Genomic DNA, 20,993 nt, shown 5'->3' on the forward strand with positions numbered 1-20,993 from the left:
ATTCCATATGCTTGCTATACTTACTATTCTCTACTAATGTAAACAAATACACACTTAAAAATCAATAGGACTTTACAAAGCTTGTAATAGATGGCTTAGGTAAAGTTGGATGAGAAGACATTTTAGGCTCAAGTATACCATAAGCATTCAAACCAAGCAACCTATCCCTTTAACTCAACTTCACATCCCATTGTTACTCTTTTTTTTTTTTCAAGATTGAGAAAAGTTGACTATTTATTCATCACATTTTTTTTTTCAAACTACATTCCCCCAAACTTAGATTTTTCAGTAAATAACTTAAGGAATATAATATATTTTGAATTTATAATTTCTTTTCTCCTTTTGTTTCTTTCTTCTTCAATATATTTTTTTAAAGGCACTGAGTAACCACATATTTCTACATATGTCCCTTAAATATTCACTCCCCCTTCCAATCAAAAGATATGTTTTATGCTCATGGTATAGGACAAAGGGAATAATGAATACACAGATACAAGTATAGGCTCAAAACAGGTGTTAACCAATGAAAAATGTCAATTGTAAGGCTCAAATATGGTAACTAGTGATAAAAATATATAAGGGTTAGCTTGAAAGGCTCAAACGTTCCAAAGATGGCCTATATCCTCTTTTTAAGTGTGTATTGTTTAGGATTTCATCTCAAATAGCAAGCAAGCAAGTTCTAGAAAAATTTCAACTTGTACAATCCACAGTCTAAATTCAACACGCATATACAAAGTTCAACTCCCACATTTACAATTATGAGCAATAGTTCAAACAAGTATCCAATTAACCACAGTGAAGTGACAAAGTATTTCAATCAAGCACACAAATTGTTTTTATATGCACAACTCTTCTTTCAGATTATACAACATAGCAATCATTCAATCTCATCGGCAACAAATTATCAACTTGGTTTACACTCTAACAATACCGTGAAAACTAGAATCAAACACAATAAAAACTAATACTAAACTTGAAAACAACAAATAACAACAAAGTTAAAAATAAATCCCTTCCCCCAAACTTAAGACTAACATTGTCCCCAATGTTAAACTCAAATAAAAATAAGAGACTTACCTAAGACCCCATTGTATAACATTAAAATGGAGGAGGGGGTGGAATGGCAGTCGTGCTAAAAAAAATTATGATGGAAACCCTTAAATTGCGTTTCTGGGCCCAATTGGCGCCGCGACACTGGTGTATAGAGCTGCGGCTCTAACTCTAACTTTTCTCAGCACTTGCTCTCTAACTTCCTTAGAGCTGCGACTCTACTCCATAGAGCTGTGGCTCTAATTCAACTTTTGTGCTATTTTGTTGCTATTTTTCACGTTTTTCACGGTTCTAATTACATAAAATATTAACAAAAAACTAAACAAAAATAAATAAAATAAAATAGAATTGTTCAACTAAAAATAGAATAAAAATAAAAATAAAATAAAAACGAAAACATAAACTTGAGATGCCTCTCAAGGGCGCTGTCATTAACGTCATTTAGCCGGACGCTGACCACTTTCTTAAATTTAACTCGGATCCAAACCACCCCTCATGTCCTTAAGAGCCATAATATCATGAGAAGACACCCGTTTCTTGATATTGCACATTTTTGGAACTTTCCACCACTCATGAAACAATCGAGCTTTCTCACTAAAGATATTTTTCACTTTATGACGAATTGTTCGCTTGCCACCTTCAACCATAGATTTCTTCTTAGTAAAATTCAGCTTATCACCCTTACTTTCCACCACATCAACTCTACAACAAGTTGGAACCTCCGTTGCTGCAAAAACATTAAATGTTACCTCTTCTTTTTGCACTCGCAACTTCAACTCGCCTTTTTGCACATCTATTAAGGCCCTACCAGTTGCTAAAAATGACCTTCCAAGAATAATTAGAATATTTTCATCTTCCTCCATATCAAGAATAATAAAATCTGCAGGAAAGATGAATTTATCGACCTTTACTAACACATCTTCTATGATCCCCCTTAGATGAGCCAGTGATCGATCCGCCATTTGCAAAGACACGGTAGTAGGTCGAGCTTCTCCCAATTTTAACTTTTGAAAAATAGATAGAGGCATTAGGTTTATACTAGCCCCTAAATCACATAAAGCCTTTGTCACCATTGAACCCCCTATAGAGCATGGAGTGTTGAAACTACCCGGATCTTTAAGCTTGGGAGGTAGCTTCTTTTGAAGTATCACACTGCACTCCTCAGTAAGTGCCACTGTCTCATAATCCTCTAGTTTCATTTTCTTAGTCAAAATTTCTTTCATAAACTTCACATAACTCAGCATCTGTTCAAGTGCTTTGGCAAAAGGAATGTTGATGTGTAGCTTTCAAAAGATATCCAAAAATTTAGAAAACTGCTTGTCAAGCTTATTCTTTTGAAGCCTATGAGGATATGGGATCTTTATATGGTGATCTATGCTTATTTCTGGCTGCTTTTTCTCAAGGTTCTCATTAGCCTCTTCTTCAACTTTACCCCTTTTCTGCTTGTTCTCTATGATAGGTGCCTGTTGATCATGCTTCTGCTCAACTTTCTTCTCTATACTTGGTCCCTCATACACTGTTCTGCTCCTCAAGGTAATATCTTGACACTGCTCATTAAGATTTCCCTTCGGATTCACTTCAGTAATGCTTGGCAAGTTCCCTGAGCTCGGTTTGCCATTAATGTGGCCAACTGTCCAATCAGAGTTTCCAAGCTTCGAATAGATGCCCTCATTTCTGTCATAAATTGATTAAGTACATCAGGTTGTGCTTCAGGTTGCCTCATAGGTATTTTCTGTTGTGGTGGTCTATTTTGTGATTGATAAAATCTAGGAGGAGGCCTTGAGTACTGAGGTTGGCTCTGCTGAAACTGCTGCTGACTACCTTGACCACTTGTCCATGAGAAATTAGGATGATTCCTCCACCCTTGATTGTAGTTCATTGAGTATGGGTTATTTGAGGGCCTTTAAAAATTACCTATTGTTTGCACTTGCTCTAGAGCCATATTGTTAAAATCCCTCATTGTGCTTTGTTCAAATAAATGAGGTCCCCCACATAACTCACACATAATCTGCATCTGCATAACTGGAGCTTGAGCTTGAATGTTGTTTTGTTGTAACTGTTTGATTAATGTTTCCACTTGAGCGGACAACATTGAGATGGCATCCAATTTAGGCACTCCAGCCACCTTCTTAGTGGTTTCTCTTTCTGATGGCCATTGATAGTTATTCATAGCCATTTCTTCCAACAGATCATAAGCTTCATTAGCGCTCTTACTCATGAACGCTCCTCCAGACGCTGCATCTATGATTGTGCGAGTAGTACCACACAAACCATTGTAAAAAATATGGACTAACATCCATTTTTCGATTCCATGATGGGGACATTTTCTCAGCAACTCCTAAAACCTCTCCCACACATCATACAGCGATTCACCATCTTTTTGGTGAAAATTGTTGATTTCACCTCTATACCTTGCAGATAGCGATGGTGGGAAAAATTTTGCTAAAAATTTCTGAGTTAGCTCCTCCCATGTTGTGATAGAATTGGCTTCCAGAGAAATAAGCCAACTCTTTGCTCGGTCCCTCAATGAAAACGGGAATAGTCTCAACCTCACTGCATCATTTGTCACTCCGTTTATCTTGAATGTGGCGCAAAGCTCTAGGAAATTAGCCAAATGTAAATTTGGGTCTTCTGTTGGTGATCCCCCAAATTGAACTGATGATTGTACCATTTGCCATATAGCTGGCTTAATTTCAAAATTATTAGCCTCATTCGTTGGAGGTCTAATGCATGACTGTGCCCCCATTACAGTAGGTAGCACATAGTCCCTCAAACTTCTTTGCATTGGTGCAGCTCGTTCAGCAACTCTTATTCCTTCAACATTACCCGCTGCTATCCCAGCATTAATATTCTCAGCGTTGTCATGGGCAATTTTGTCAACCCCTCCGTTACCTCTGTTCCGAGCCATTCTTTCTAACCTTTTCTGTTTCCGATTTCTTCTACAAGTTTTCTCAATCTCAGGATCAACAGGCACCCTTAATTCAGACCCCTGTCGTTGCATAAACTATGTGAAAACCTGAAATCACAAATTGCTAAAAAAAAAAAAAAAACCAGAATGAGAACAGTATAAAAGAAAAGCAACCAATTTAGAAAAAGAATTAATTTCTTGATATTAGTAAAAACAGTTCCCAGCAACGGCGCCAAAAACTTGTTGTGTAAAATTGATACACAAGTGTACGTAATCGTAACAAGTAATAAAGAGTAAGTGAGATCGTTCCCGCAAGGACTATATATTAAGTACCAAAACTATAAGGGGTCGTTTGATATAAGGAGTTCATAATCTTCATATTACTAAGAAAGTTGAAGAGGGTAATTTGATAGTCTGGAAACTTGCATCACTATGTTTGGTTGTGTACTGGAATCTAATTTATGATTCATGAGAATATTAATTTCTATTTTGGTTGTGCATAAGAGTCTGTCAAGTTTTCATATTTTCATAAAAGTAATGTAATAATATATTTTATCAAAATAATATAATTATAAATAGCAAATGATATTTTAAAAAATTGGCGAAATTTCCCTTAAATTATAATTTATATGATAAATACTCGTTTGGTACCCTGTGTTTATAAATAATTTTATTCATGAAATATTTTTTTAACATAATTAAAAAAATATAGTTATTAAATACTAAAATCTAGTATCATTTTAAAAAATACAAAAATACCCTTATTTTATTTTTAATAATATTTCTTTTTGTTATTTTAAACTAAAGTAATGATATATATGATTTACATATTAATTTATTTAAATAAATAAATATTATTTATCATTTTATAGTTTGATATATGTATATTCGTTTTCATATTATAAACTTCAAAAATAAAATAAGTCATTAACTAAAAAATTATTGATTTAAGATTTTTTTTTTTAAAAAAAAGTTGGAGTGTTTCACATTCTTGGGTATGTGAAAACCACCTGTCATGTGAGTTTCACTTGAACCCAGAATCATAAAAAGTTAAAACCCATGTAATATAGTTTTCTGAGTTAAAAAAAATTAAAACTCAGTACCAAACATGTGAAAGTGTTCAAATTCTCATCATCGTCTCCATATTCCTGTATATCAAACCAATCTTAAATATAATATATACCAAAGAACTACTTTGCTACAATGAGTTTCATATTGATCATTCTTCAAGAGGAGTCCCAAAACTATGATCATTGTTGAATCATTGGGTTCCTTGCGATCGGATAGCTCATAAAAGAGCATTTTCTAAATGAGAAGATTCTATTTTCTAGACTCTAAATATTTTCGTTTTAGGTGTTTTGTTTAGGTTTTGGACAATTTAGTCTTAAATACGTTATTTAAGTTTTAATTTTAATTAAGCCATAAGTTTACGTTTAATTATTTGTTTAAATTTAAGTTTTGAAATAATTTTTAATACTAGAAATCATATTTTAGGTTTTTTAATTAATTCTTTGTATTTTAAAATATATTATTTATAATAATTTTTACAATATTTAATAAATGAAAACTTATATAAGTCAATCATAGACTGTTATCCAGGTTTTTTTTTTACTGAATTAACATATTATAGTCGTACCAAAATAGACGAGAATTATTTTTATTGTCAAAAAAATTACTTTAAGTATTCAAATGCAACAATTTATATCACTAATATTCATCATAAATAATTAATACGTTAATTATAAGTATCAAAGTTGCTTTAATATTTAAAGGAGGAAAAAAATCGTGTCTAGTCAATTTTGATACCTCTAGGATTGAGTAGTTCAAAAAAACTTTTAAGTAAAGTTTCTTTGAACAATCTCTATACTATTTGTACTTTTTATCATTTAGTTAGTATGGCAATATTGTTGATATTTATAGGGAATTTATTTCGTGTAATTCGCAATAGAGATGTACTGGTGCAATTATTTTTGTTTGCAATCTATAAATGGTTTGTGGCGTGATATTATTTTACGACAGTGCATTTTATAGTTATCTAGAGTATTTAAAAAAAAATTTAAAAATTTAAAGTATAAAAAACAATATTTAAATATTATTTTTTGCGTGCATAGAAAAAATAATCATATGTATAATAACATATTTAAACTTTGTTTTTATTATTGTAAACTTTTTAAACTTTTTAAAAATTTACAAAATTAAATAACTACAGTAGCAACATTGCATGTCTTTTTATGAGTTGGACCAGAAAAACTACCTCTTCGTTGTTTGAATAGTTAATTAATTTGAAGCGTATTGCATATCTATTTTGTAAAGTTATGTATTTTGTTGCTAATAATATAAATCCACAAAAATATGTCATGTTCAAATTTAGTTTTTGTACAATGACAGTGGTCATGTCAGAGGAAGATTATTACAACCATTAATGTGGGTGCATCATATTTCCTAGTAAACAATCTAAGATAATGGATCTCGATGCAGAACTTTACTTTTATTTTTATATATAGTGAAAATTACACTTAGTACCTAATTTAAGTTAATATTTTTAATTTTTACCCACTTTTTAAAACTCTTTGATTAATACTCAAATTATTAATGACTCTACCCATTATACAGTGGTCTAGTAGAACTGACAGATGAATATTATTTAAAGAGAGAAGTAAATGACACGACAGATGCAAATATTGAGATTTTTACATTAGACTTTTAGTAGTGTTTTAAGGGTAATATGAGAAATGTGCTTAAAAAAGTTGGTAATATTCAACTAAATATTATTAGTAACTATTTTTAGTTAACTAATCCTAAAACTGGGTATTTTTCAAATTATCCCATTTTTATATAATGTAGAACTCTAGTACTGATTTTTATTACTTATTTATACTTTTTTTTAAAAAGGCCAATAATATATAATAAGAATCATCAAATATATTGATCTTAATACAAATTATCATCGATCTATCAGCATGTATATTAGCTAATCCATAAATAATACATGTAAAACTTCTTAAAAAAAAACTCGGCATCACTATAAAACCAAAAAACAAAAAAAAAAAAAAACTAAAGAGCATAAAACAAAAAGAAGAAATTACATGTAATACCCTAATTAAGTAAGTTATTTATATTTTTACCCAAAAATTTAAAATTATTAATTAATACATATTTTTTTAATCACAATGGCTATTTCACAATTTCTAGACTTTAAAATGCAAACCACAATCATTTAAAAGGTAAATCACTAAGCTTTAAAATGTAAATTATAAACTGAAAATGTAAATTACATGTTCATAAATGTAAATCACAAGCCTAAAATTGTAAACCAATAGTATTTTAGTTGAGTATTGATCATAAAAATAAAATACATGTCTATTTATAGTTAATGAATGATGAAAGTGACTAATTTTCAAAATATCACAAACAAAAATATTAATTTAAGCTTTTACTATTTTAGGTGGAAAACACCCATTAACTTGTGAAAAAAGCAAGCTACAAAAAAATCATCTAAAGTATTAAAGAAAACTCTCACTTATAGAAATTCTCAATCAAAATTAAAACAACATTGTTATAAGGCACTCTAGGGTGCCCACACCTTAGAACATAGAATGTTGTTATTGGTGCGATTTAGTATTAAGTCTCACATATTTAAATTAAAATTAAAATATGCTGAACCGGATATTCATTTATACCAATAGCAGTAAAAGCTGTTGAACACCATAAAAGACTCTTTGGAGGAGCATTGATGCCACCTTCTATACTCTATTTTTTAAAATATCTCATAAAACTTTATTTATTTTATTTTACCTCAATATTTTACATTACACCATAAATTTATTTTTCTATTTTTTTTCTACATCATTTATTTAATTTATTTTTTATAAGTTTTTTATTCATAAAAAAACCAAAAAATATAATATAAGAAAGGGAGGAGAGAGGAGTGAGAAATTAATTGAAAAATATATATGTAACTAGATGTAGCTAAAGAATAATGCATATGTAACATACATATGCATCTTACCTATTATGATGGATTTGAGTTTTAGCCATTTTTAGTTATATTTTAGATAAATATGTATTTCAGTTTTTCTATTGCGAGTACTCATTATCAATTCTCAAATTAAAGATACCATCTACAAAAAAATTAAGGTATTTTCCTTTCATCTCACATATACAAGTAATGTTCAATGCACGTTTGCTTAGTTTTATTTATATAATTTATTAATTATATTTATTAAATTTGTTTCATTATCATATAAATTTTAAATAAATAAATAATATTATATATAAAAGAATAACATAAACATATTAAATAAAAAGTTAAACCAAAATAGATTTTTTTTAAATATATATATAATATGATAACCTTTTTAAAATATAAATGATAATTTTTTAATAAAAATTAAGATTATGTATTGTATATTATTATTATTATAATATTTATAATATTTAAATTTATATTGATATAAGTATTAAATATCCAGTCTTGTATTAAATATTATTATAATAATAATATTTTATAATATTTGAATTTATATTAATATAATTAGTAAAAAAATGATTATATATTATTATCATAATAATATTTTATAATATTTATATTTATATTAATATAATTATTACATATCTAGTCTTGTATTATGTATTATTATAATAATGATATTTATAATATTTGAATTTAAATTTATATTAATATAGTTATTATGTATGTAGTATTATATTAAATATTATTATAATAATAATATTTATAATATTTGAATTTATATTAATATAATTGATAAATAATATCAATTTTTAAGTTAATTTTAAAAGTATATTCCATTAAATATATAGAATATTTCATTCAAAGTTAACAAAACAAACTGTTAAAACCAATAATTTTTATTATTTACGCACTCTTTTTTTTATATATAGAAGAGATATAAAATATTTTTTAATGATTATTATTCTGTAACGATGACTATATATTTATTCATGTGTTTTATAATTATTCCTTTATTAACATGATATGAAAAATTAAATATATAAATCTATATTAATTATTGGAAAAAATAACTATTTATAATTAAAAAAAATTATATTTGTTAGATTTTAATCCATAGACTATTGAATAGTTTAATTGAAATGAAAAAGGTGTTTCTATGGTAGGGGTGTCACTTTTGTCATTATTGATAAGAGCGTCTCTCTTTTCAGCACGTGGAGAAATTATAACAAATATATTTTTATATAAAGATATATATTGTAGTTATAGCAGATATCTTACCTGTTTTTAAAATTTTTTGAATAAGTTATGATGCTGAAAATTGAGTTCAAATATTATGTTTTATACATGTAAAAAAGATTATAAACACACGTACAATTGAATATTTGACCATAATTTTTGACACTGTAAATAATTTAGAATTTCCATAAACTCATATGAAAAAATATGAATTATAATTTCCACTTACAAAAACACATAGATGCCCTTGCTAATAAGCAAAAAGTAGCAGCCTCCCATCAAATTTCTCTCAAATAGGAAAAGAATCTTGTAGACTATTATCATATCAAAAAACGGAAAGAGTGCCAAAATGTTAGGCATATACTTTGAAGATGCTTATTCTCATTAAATGAAAAGTTGATGGAATACTATTCTTAATGTGACAAAAATAAATAAATCATAATGAGATATTTCTTGCCCATAGAATTATGATTAGGAAATGTTTATCAATAAAATACTTTTTGAATAAACAAATTATATTGAGATATTTCTTGCCCATAGAAATTATGAGTAGTGGATGTTTGATCAATAAAATATTTTTTTTTTCAGTAGAACGATAACATATAAATATATTTATAAGAACGATTACGGTGCAGTCAAAAAATTGGTTAGATCGATGCAACTATTTTACTATTTTGACACTTAAATATTTTATTTTTTATTTTTTTGTGATGGTGTATATATTGTAGTCATTTAAAATCATTTACAAATTTTCTAAAAATTAGAATACTTTATAATATTAAAATTAATGTTCAAACAGTTGAATTTTACACTCACATAAAAAAAAAGTAGACACCCATGCAATAAATTGTTTGACCTTTGCTTTTGACACTATAAAATATTCTAATTTTTTTGAAATTTGCATAATATCTTAAATGACTACAATATACATTATCATAAAAAAAAAATATTTAAGTGCAAAAAAAAAATTACTTGACTACACCAGTGCAGTAAAAAATGTGACTGCACCAAAGTGACTCCCTATATTTATAAAAGAGAAAAAAGAAAGTTTTGTGGGGAAATAATTATCATCATCTCTTACATGAGACTATAGTCAAAAGATTTAGTTAAATTTTGATTTCTCAAATTATGTTTAGTCACTTTGAACACATCGTATACGTAATTAACAGAAAAATATATACCATATTAGTACCTACATTTTCAGTTTACATTTTTCTAGTTTAATAAATACCAAAATGTTATTCTTTGTTTTACAAATTAATTTAAAAACCTACCATAAACACAATATTATTGCAATTTATTTTCAACATTACAAAAAATATATCTATTTTAATTATATTATATTTATAATATATTTAAAAATCAAATTTTAATTAATTAAAACCATTAATAATTATATTTTTTAATAAGTTTTTAGTTGATTAAAATAATAATAATAATAGCTAGACATTAAAAATAGTTGATTTGAAAAAAAGGGTTAGAAAAAATATAAAATTATTATTATTCAATCAATTAAAAAATTAAGAAACAAAATGATTCATTTTTTTAATTAATTAAAATTATTTATATATTTTCTTCACCTTGAATAGTAGTATTTCTTAGAAAATTAACATAAAATTGTTTTTTGTTTTAATATATAATATATGTTATTAAAATTAAGATATTTTAGTAATATTGATTTTTTTTATTAATAAAATCGTGTTCAATGTACGTTTTTATACTGATTTGTAAAATAGATGATGGTATTTTGGCATTAACTAAAATATAAAGGTCTTAACTTGTAATAAAGCAACCATGGTACTAAATTGGTATAATCCTTTATAAGTGTTATTAGCTCTCTCAATTTATTTTAATTTCATAATGTAAGATTACCATTTTGGCCTCCTGGGTTTAAGTCCACTGGCCAAGTTTAATCCTAAGTTTTCAAAAAATTAAAAATAACTTTGTTATTTTAAACAGAAATTCAATTTGCATATTTTTAGTCAAAATTATATTTGTAAAGATAAAAATGCTCATTCTTAAAATGCATTTATATATTTATTAATTTTTATATAAATATTGTTATACCTATATTTGTATAGCACATGAAAGTTGGTTGTCATTTGTTTTGTCTGGTCGCTATACAAGTTGCCATTGCTGGTAATGAGGGTTACCTACTCCTTGTACCTCATATTCCCACTACTATAAATACCAGGAGAGGAACCCTTGGCATTTTTTTTAAAGACTCTATTGCATTGAAGAGCTTTTATTCTGATGTATCATATAGTCGATATCCTTAACAAACTTGGGTGATTCAAGTTCACTTCATCTTTATTTATTAGACCGAACTACTCTAAATATTTGTTCTTTATTTATTAGACCGAGCTACTATAAATATTTTTTCTATTTATTACAACATTTGATATTCTCTAAATTCATGCGTGATTTATCTTTGTTTTATAGATATTTTTGGCAAAATAATTTATTTTTTTGAAATTATTTTGCACTTTGGCTTAGTTTTGATAATTTTTTGCAAAATGACATCTGACACTTGAGATAGCTAGTCAAAAAATTCAAACAGTTGGTCGAAATTTTAAACAGAGATCATTTTACAAAAAATTATCAAAATTTGGCTAGAATGCAAAATGACTTAAAAAATGTCATTTTCATCCATTACTTTTATTTTGTTACATTATTAGTTAGCTAAAATATGAGTCAACAATAAAATTAATTACAAAATTTTGAAACTTGAGACAAATTAAAACCAAAATTAATAAATAAGTATATTTTATTTTTTGGACGTGAATATAATTATAATATTTTGCAAATAATTTATAAAATTAATTGATCAATAAACTTAAAATTAAATAAATAAAATAAAACAACGAATAAAGAATATAATTATATTTATGTTGACGTCGTTTTTCGTCAACTTAAATAGTAGAGCAATTAAACAAATGAAAAATGGATCATATGAATTTAAAGAGGAAGACAAGAAAGTTTTTACGAGGTTCAGTAGTTAATTTTGCTTAGTCCACGAGTCTATGTTATTAAAACTTTGAGTTTTCTGGAAATTATTCAGAGATGAATTCCCCAGAGCTTTCTCTCAAGAAAATCAGGAATCGGTCTTTTACAAGTGGTGATTTCTTCTCTATAGAAAATGATGAAGAATTCATTCCCACATATTTTGGGAATATATTCTGTAAATCAATTGGAATAATGATATTAAATGCATTATCTCCTATATACATGGAGACGTCCCATGAAGATCAGGAACGGATAACAAATTAAATGACATCCCTTAAATATTTGGATTATACTACAATAAATATGTTCACACATAAGGGGCTATCCAAGGCGATTTATCAGGTCTTCTAGATCAGCGATTGACATCGAGGCTGTCGGGACTTATGGATCAATCACGAACTTGCCACCCAACTTCACGCTACGCTCGGGATAGGTAGGTACTATCGAGGTTGTCACCCCCAAGCTTATACCTCCTGAGCTCGAACTATCTCGCCTGAGGACACTCGGTAAAAGATATATTCAAGTGTCGTGCCATTGCCTGTCGCGATCTCAGAGAATATTCGAGATTACACATCCTCGAGGTCGTTGCTTCACTTCAGAGGGTTCTACGGCTGGACCATATGATGTTTTCATACATTTCGAGCTTACACCTGACGAGCTCAGTTTTCGGAGTCATAACCTCTTTTCTCAAGATTTGAGTGTAACAATTTATTTTAATTTTTGATTTTATTTGTTTGGATTTTATGTTTTTTAAATCAAAATTATAAAAAAAACAAAAGATGTTAATATATTATAAGCGAGGATATCTTTTCAATGAAATATTTCACTAAAAACATGCAAAGTGGCCAATTTCGTCTATTAAATATAGCAAATAGTTATTTTTAGCTTTTTCTAAAATTCAGGTTAAATGATACTAGACATAACTTGAGTTGACTAAAATAGTAAATTTCCTTAAAATTTTGGGACAGATTTTTTTATTTGAAGAATCTTTATTAGAAAATATCTCTGTGCCAACATTTTCATGTTATATATGGAACGCTTTTTATGGTAAAATATTTAATTCAAAGTCCCAGGCATGTTTATGATGAACATCAATTATTATTTCAAATATAAACACTCCAATATTTAGAGCATCCTGCAAATTTTTAAAAAATTCTGAATAATTTACAGTGCCGAAAACTAAGTTCAAACATACTATTTTCCACGCGCATACAAAAATTAGTCATATGCGTGCAATAATTTGTTTTCGGCACTGTAAATTATTCGGAATTTTCTGAAAATTTGCAGGATGCTCTAAATAACTACAATATACATGGTCATAAAAAAAATCGCGCCGAAAACTGTTCAAAGGTTGAGAAACACAAAAGAGCCCTACGGTAGGACTCTTTTTGAGAGCCCTACCAAAGAAAACCCCTATATATATACATATAATATATACGGCACTATTACGGTAGGACTGTATTTTGTACCTAATGGTAGAATATTTTGTTTTCCCGACCTAAATAAATTATAACTTTAATTTTTTTATATAATGATATATATTGTAGTTAAAAGAATTTTTATTTTAACAAATTCTAAATAATTTAGAGTTCTGAAATTAGAATTCAAATAATTTTTTATACGTGTGTCTATTTTATTTTTTATTCGAACGTGAAAAATATTATTTGAATTCAAATTTCAGCACCTTAAAAATTTTCTAAAAATTTATAAAATGTCTTCTATAATTATAATATGCACCACCAAATAAAAATAATGAGATTACAACTTAGAACCCAAAATAGAAAAAAATCCAACTAAGAAAATTTTCAGAATACCTACCGTAAAAACTCACAAATATCAATTATATAAATAAAATAAATATATATTTATAAATATATTATTCTTTTGCTCATCTGTTTTGCTTGCCTGCTGGCTAGCAGCCATATATTATTATGACAAGATCCAAAACCAAGTCAAGGTCCCAAAAAAAGATATTTAATAAAAATTTCCCATATGCCTTATTTTATGATAACTATTAATTATTCATATTTGTTTACTACGATGGGGTGATTAATGTCAAGTTGTTGTGATTTTATTTTACCATAGAATAAAGACAAACGCTATATAAAGGGTGTGCTGGTTGATCAATAGGCAACACCAAACCTTCCTTCTCTTCTCTACTAAGATGAGCAAAATGGGGTCACCAACATCCCTTTTAGTGACTGCTCTCATAGTAGCACTAGTCTCTCTAAGCTTCCCATCAGAAACCAGTGCTAACTACGCATACACATCTCCACCACCTCCTAAGAAATATCACCCAGTGCCAGTTTCTCCTCCTTACCACTACAAGTCACCACCACCACCTACACCGGTGTACAAGTACAAGTCACCACCACCTCCTCATCACGAGAAGCCTTACCACCCACCTACCCCGGTGTACAAGTACAAGTCTCCACCACCACCTCATCATGAGAAGCCTTACCACCCACCCACTCCAGTGTACAAGTACAAGTCTCCACCACCACCAACACCAGTTTACAAGTACAAGTCACCGCCACCACCCCATCACGAGAAGCCTTACCACCCACCCACCCCGGTGTACAAGTACAAGTCTCCACCACCTCCCACCCCAGTTTACAAGTACAAGTCTCCACCACCACCAACTCCAGTGTACAAATACAAGTCACCACCACCACCCACCCCCGTGTACAAGTACAAGTCTCCACCACCACCTCACCATGAGAAGCCATACCACCCACCCACCCCAGTGTACAAGTATAAGTCACCACCCCCACCCACCCCAGTGTACAAGTACAAGTCTCCACCACCACCTCACCACGAGAAGCCATACCACCCACCCACCCCAGTGTACAAGTATAAGTCACCACCACCCCCCACCCCAGTGTACAAGTACAAGTCTCCACCACCTCCTCACCACGAGAAGCCATACCACCCACCCACCCGAGTGTACAAGTATAAGTCACCACCACCACCCACCCCAGTGTACAAGTACAAGTCTCCACCATCACCTCACCACGAGAAGCCATACCACCCACCCACCCCAGTGTACAAGTATAAGTCACCACCACCACCTCACCACGAGAAGCCATACCATCCACCTACCCCAGTGTACAAGTATAAGTCACCACCACCCCCCACCCCAGTGTACAAGTACAAATCTCCACCACCACCTCACCACGAGAAGCCATACCACCCACCCACCCCAGTGTACAAGTACAAGTCACCACCACCACCCACCCCGGTTTACAAGTACAAGTCACCACCACCACCCCATCACGAGAAGCCTTACCACCCACCCACCCCAGTTTACAAGTACAAGTCTCCACCACCACCTACTCCAGTCTACAAGTACAAGTCTCCTCCTCCTCCTCACCACCACTACGTCTACGCATCACCCCCTCCTCCTCCTCACTACTAGACGATATGGGGTTTGACGTAGCAGAAGTACCAGTCGGTAAGTTTCATGATCTTGTATTATAACCTTAATATCTATCACCATTTTATCACCAGTTTCTACTTTTCTTAATCAAATAATAATGCAAAAGAGTACGTATTTAGTTCATATTGCATTACTAAACAAAACGATATATCGATATACTAATCTTTAAAGCATCAAAATATGCTGTTGTTGTTGTTGCAGGAAAGAGCATAAGAACTTGGCAAAAATAAAGGAAGGAGTTGATAAAGATCTTCTTTCTCTCTCTCTCTCTCTCTCAATATCGATATCATAAATAGAAAAGCGAGTCTCCGCGTTTCATATGAAGAAAAAGAAGAAAAAAAAAGTGTGTTTCGAAGAAGAATATTTGAAAGCCAATCTTTTTAATGTATTATTATTGTTATTATTCGACGACAGTTGTAGTGCACTTTGATAATAATTTGATATTTGTTTTTCCATTTCCTTTTCCTTATTATATATTGTGTCGTACAACCTTTTAGCCAACGCGAAGGTTGATCAATCATAATAATAAAATGAACTCATTTTTCGAATGTGGTCCGTTATCTCATCTCTAGCTCTCTTCCTCTGCTTTCGTTTTTGTCCCCTTCTTTAATATTATATATATATATACACACATAAATCTATATATGCTTTGACATGTTCATAACTGACAATAAAAAAAATACACGTTTACGACATACAAATTTTGTGTCAAATTATATTGTTCAGTTAAATGAATGGAATATGCAAGAGATCCTAGAATAAGGGGCTGATGATCTTATTATTATTATTATTACGCAGGACATAATAGTTCGATCTATTATCTTGAAAGTTCATTATTCTCCTTGTACAAATATAATATATTTTATAAAGCTAAAAACTAATTAATTAAAGACTAAAGAAGGGGAAAGGACCAAGACCATTCTATATGAGAATTGTTAAGGAGCATCATTGGTGCCCAACACCGCATGTAGGTGGTATATCGCTATTGGTGCTATCTAATATCGGGTCTCACTTATTTGAATTTAATAAATATTATTGGGTATCGTTAACCAATCATGGAGTGTCACCTCATGTGGTGTTGGACACCTTAAGGTGTCAAATAACAACACTCATTCTATATAGAGTGTTGCTATTTGACACTGAAAGTTGGTTAACTATTACATATTTACCCACTTGAATTAACAAACAAAATCAGATTCAACTTAAGCTAAGGTGCAACAAAGTAAAATTGACACGATAGTTTTTATATGGTTCAACCATGATTTCTCATGACGTACATCCATGGGACCTTGTCCATAGGAGAAGCAATCCACTAAGAATAAAAAAAATCATTACATTCAGTTCAATTACAGAAACACAAATTTAATCCTTAATTTTGTTCTTAAGAACTTGATGACTACAATGCAAACTTTTGGATTGTTCTTCAAACAACCACCCTTCCATAAGTTTAATGATTGTTGGACTCCCTCCAGGTGTCGAAATCCCTCCAACTTCAAATCGAGCTCCCCTCGAAGTCTAGCTTGAACTCCCTTCAAGCCTTGCACCAGAAAAGTCGAAGTTGCATTGGTGAACTCTCACCAAATAGCCATGGGTAATGAACAATGAAGCAATGAATGCTTCAGACCTTTTGCAAAAAATGTTTCTAGAAGAAACCACTTTTTAGCTACTCAGAAAGGTTGGGTTAATTCACACAAAACAATTATATTTACCAGGGCATAAAAGGGGAAAGCTAGCTAAGCAAAACATGTTCTGAATTAAAAATCACGTGTTTCTGGACTTTCAGTGTTATAACATGAAATGCATGTCTCAACATGAAGTTCAATGCATAACAAAAATACACTCACAAACTCCCAATTCGGCATGATGGTTTTAAATTTAGCACACATAGCAGTCACAGAGCAAGAAACATTAAACCAAAAAACATCAGTTGATCAATATATCAAAGAACAAGGCACACAAAAACAAAGTTAACCACCTGCTCAAAATATTGTTAAGTAGTAGCAAACAAACAGGAAGAAAATATGTTAGTTTATGAATTTAAAGACAAAATATAAGTGTAACCAGAACTACTCCCCCTTAGTGTTCAGTGGGCATGCCAAAGAAGACAAACCAACTGCTTCCCCTGAATGGTTAATCCAAAGGACATAACCAGGAATTCATAGTGTCCATATCTCGTGCGGAATGCAGTTTTTCGTATGTCCTCTTTAATCCTTAACTAGTGGTAGCCTGACCGAAGGTCAATCTTGGAGAACACCGTCTTCCCCTGTAGCTGATCAAACAAGTCATCGATCATAGGCAGTGGGTACTTATTCTTAATGGTCAACTTGTTCAACTTTCTGTAATCAATGCACATCTTTAAGGATCCATCCTTCTTCTTGACGAACAACACTAGAGCACCCCACGACGAAAAACTCGGTCTGATGAATCCTAAGTATAGTAACCCTTGCAACTGAGTCTTCAATTCCTTCAACTCTGTCGGAGCCATTCTATAAGGTGTCCTAGATACTGGAACCGCCCCTAGCACCAACTCTATGACGAACTCGATCTCTCAGTGTGGTGGCAACCCTGGCAAGTCTACTGGGAACACATAAAGAAACTCACATACTAATCTGGTCTTATCCTGTCCAGCCGAAACAACTCTAGAGGTATCCAAAATATTCGCTAGGAATCCTATGCAACCCTCTTGCATTAGGACTCTAGCCTTCAGTGCCAAAATCACAGGTACTCGCGGTCCACTCACTGCCCCCACAAAGACTAAGGGTACCTCTGCTTCCGGTTCAAAGGTCACCATCCTACGCTTGCAGTCAATCGTCGCCCCATACTTGGATAACCAATCCATCCCTAGGATCATATCAAAGTCGTCCATCGCTAACTCAATCAGGTCCACAGATAACTCTCAAATATCTATCTTTACTAGCAATGCTCTAACCCATCTCTTAGAGACTGCTAGTTCCCTAGTCGGCAACAAAGTCCTGAATCCCCTAGCATACAAATCACTAGGTCTACACAACTGATCTATCACTCTAGCAGATACAAATGAATGAGTAGCCCCCAAGTCAATCAATGCAATAAAAGAAGAACCAGCACTAGAAATCTGACCTATCACGACCGAGGGGCTAGCCTTAGCCTCAATACGGGTCAAGGTAAATACTCTGGAAGAAGTGAGGTTGTCGCTCGGTCTCGGTTCTTTTTTCATGGCTTATAATGTGGTAGTTCATGGATCCAAAGTTATCTTGACGTCACGGGCGATCATAATGTTCAATTCCCGCACAAACCGATCCCCCCGTGCCATATTAGTCGGCACCAAGTTCAGTGCGAACTTCGGTAACCTGTCAAACTTCAAAGCATACTCTGTTATTTTCATCTGGTTCTTCTATCCCAAAAATTGGCATATCTGACGTGGCACTAAATTTGGACACGTGGAGCAGACTGGGCAGACCCCCCGGTAAGTTGGTTGGTATATACCTGCAGGGAATACGAACATGTTACCGTTTGGCATGCTATAGGCACACCTGCTCAGCAGGACCCCCAAATACTTGCTGATCGATACGACGAGCAGATATACCTGCTTGGATGAGAGTCGTTACACTCTTCGTTGGAACTCCACGAGAATCGCACAACCACCCGCAAAGAGCACCTAACAATCCTCAAAACTTGGTCAAGGCTCCTGAAGAATAGGAAATCAACTACCTACAAGAATATAGGGATTTTTTCTTATCAGTTACGCTCGGGCGTAATCCCTGGGCGACAAGATCAATATAAATACAAACCGTCCACCACAGTGGAGGGAATTCAGAAAAATAGCCTACCAACCAGGACCATGAATATACCGAGCAACCTGGCTTGGTACTTAGCAGCCATTTTGCCATTCTGTATTGTCTTTTACACATAGAAATCCACTTGTTTTGGGTACAAAATGTCACAGGTTCAAATCCTATCATCTCTACCTATTACTTATCTTATGAGCAGTAATGAGGAATCAATTGAGATTGATTAAAATTGGATATACCTAGGCAATAGAGGATAAAATTCTCTAGGATAGTATATATATCTAAGTTGGGTTGGGTTACAAAGTTATTCTTGTAATAATAATTAAGGCGCTCTTAGTTCAGTTTGGTAGAACGTGGGTCTCCAAAACTCGATGTCGTAGGTTCAAATCCTACAGAGCGTGCTTCGATTTTTCTTATTTGTTAGGTCGAAAATAACACTAAAATAATTGAACATCAATCTGACCCGGTTGACTATATCTCTCATTTGTGCTTTTGTGGGTAAAAGATAAAAAATTATATCTAAAATATCAAATAAAACCAATAAAATAACCTTCAAGATTAATACAAATCTAAGAGGACGTAGGTCATTACCAATCTTTGGGGTCGAACCTCTATAAATCCTGGTGTTCTCTATTATTTATTGATCATTATTGTTAGGTTCTTGGCTCATTTATTGCTCATTGATTGTCTAATTGAAAGCTCTCTACTTAATTATTTGACTCCGCGTCAGTTGGCTAAAAAACCAGTCAACATTTTGGTGCTTTCATTGAGAGCCTAAGACAATCACATTTAGATTCTATTGTTGCAAGGATGGTAGTTCCAACTAGAAGATCAAGCCAAGAGCCTCCAGAGCCCGAGACTGAAGTCTCTCACAAGGTCCCGTCAATAAGTAATTTCAATGGGAAACAAAGTGATTTGCCGCCTAGGAATCTATCTGGTGTTAGGGGGAAAACCGATGGGCCCACCGCAACAGGATAATGGGTTGTTTCTTTTGCTGGAATCACTCAGGCAGGAATGTCAGGTGGAATTGCTACGCGGGGTATCGACCAAAAGAGACCCAGATATGGAGATCTTGGACGATATGAACCCCACATAGATATTGAAGGACTCGACCCTAAAATTGATCAGATAAGGGAAGTCTTTGGGCAAATGCAAGATCAACTGGCCTCCATGAATCAGGGGTGGGCCACTGCGCGTGTAATGCCCGAAATCCTTAATGCGGTTTAATGGCTAGATTAGTAGGCTGGGAGGACCATAACTGTTTAATTATGCCATTAACTGATAATATGCATGTTTACGTGAATTATATTATAATATGATGTTAAATGCATGCATGTGGGACCACATTTCATTATAGGGGTGTTTTGGTAATTTGGCCCGTTGAGGGCGTAATTGTATATTTGTATGCATGTCGGTGACATATTGTTGTGACCACATTATAATGTGGGTTTGATCGAGCTATTCGGCATGAGACGATCTTGGAATATTAATTAGCAGTTTAATCATAACAGGTTTAAGTTCGGGGCTCGAGGTGAGTCTCGAGGTGATTTTAATGATTAGAACGTTGCCGGGAATTAAAGGGTAACGGGATATGAATTATTGGTGTTTGAG

General features: G+C 31.9%; 1 protein-coding gene, 1 long non-coding RNA gene and 2 other non-coding genes across 4 annotated transcripts; 3 read left to right on the forward strand and 1 right to left on the reverse strand.

Annotated features, from left to right (window-relative positions):
- Positions 1-3,356: 3,356 nt before the first annotated feature.
- LOC133807773 (small nucleolar RNA R71) lies at positions 3,357-3,463 on the forward strand. Its single transcript, XR_009879667.1, has one exon. It is a non-coding gene; the product is annotated as a small nucleolar RNA R71 (small nucleolar RNA).
- Positions 3,464-14,317: 10,854 nt separating this feature from the next.
- On the forward strand, positions 14,318-16,177 carry LOC133807358 (extensin-like). The gene is made up of 2 exons (XM_062245624.1): positions 14,318-15,627; positions 15,814-16,177. The coding sequence occupies exon 1, from the start codon at positions 14,338-14,340 to the stop codon at positions 15,589-15,591; it is 1,254 nt and encodes a 417-aa protein (XP_062101608.1). The 5' UTR covers positions 14,318-14,337; the 3' UTR covers positions 15,592-15,627; positions 15,814-16,177.
- LOC133807359 (uncharacterized) lies at positions 15,384-15,807 on the reverse strand. The gene is made up of 2 exons (XR_009879283.1): positions 15,569-15,807; positions 15,384-15,529 (listed from the first exon to the last, which is right to left on the reverse strand). It is a non-coding gene; the product is annotated as an uncharacterized LOC133807359 (long non-coding RNA).
- A 3,532-nt stretch (positions 16,178-19,709) lies between the features above and the next one.
- Positions 19,710-19,783, forward strand: TRNAW-CCA (transfer RNA tryptophan (anticodon CCA)). The gene has a single exon. It is a non-coding gene; the product is annotated as a tRNA-Trp (tRNA).
- Positions 19,784-20,993: the final 1,210 nt, after the last annotated feature.

This window comes from Humulus lupulus, chromosome X (genome assembly GCF_963169125.1).
Source record: "Humulus lupulus chromosome X, drHumLupu1.1, whole genome shotgun sequence".
NCBI classification, from domain to species: Eukaryota; Viridiplantae; Streptophyta; class Magnoliopsida; order Rosales; family Cannabaceae; genus Humulus; species Humulus lupulus.

Bases quoted from the DNA above. Each gene is read 5' to 3' on its own strand.
- LOC133807358 (XM_062245624.1), top strand. From the start codon at position 14,338: ATGAGCAAAATGGGGTCACCAACATCCCTTTTAGTGACTGCTCTCATA.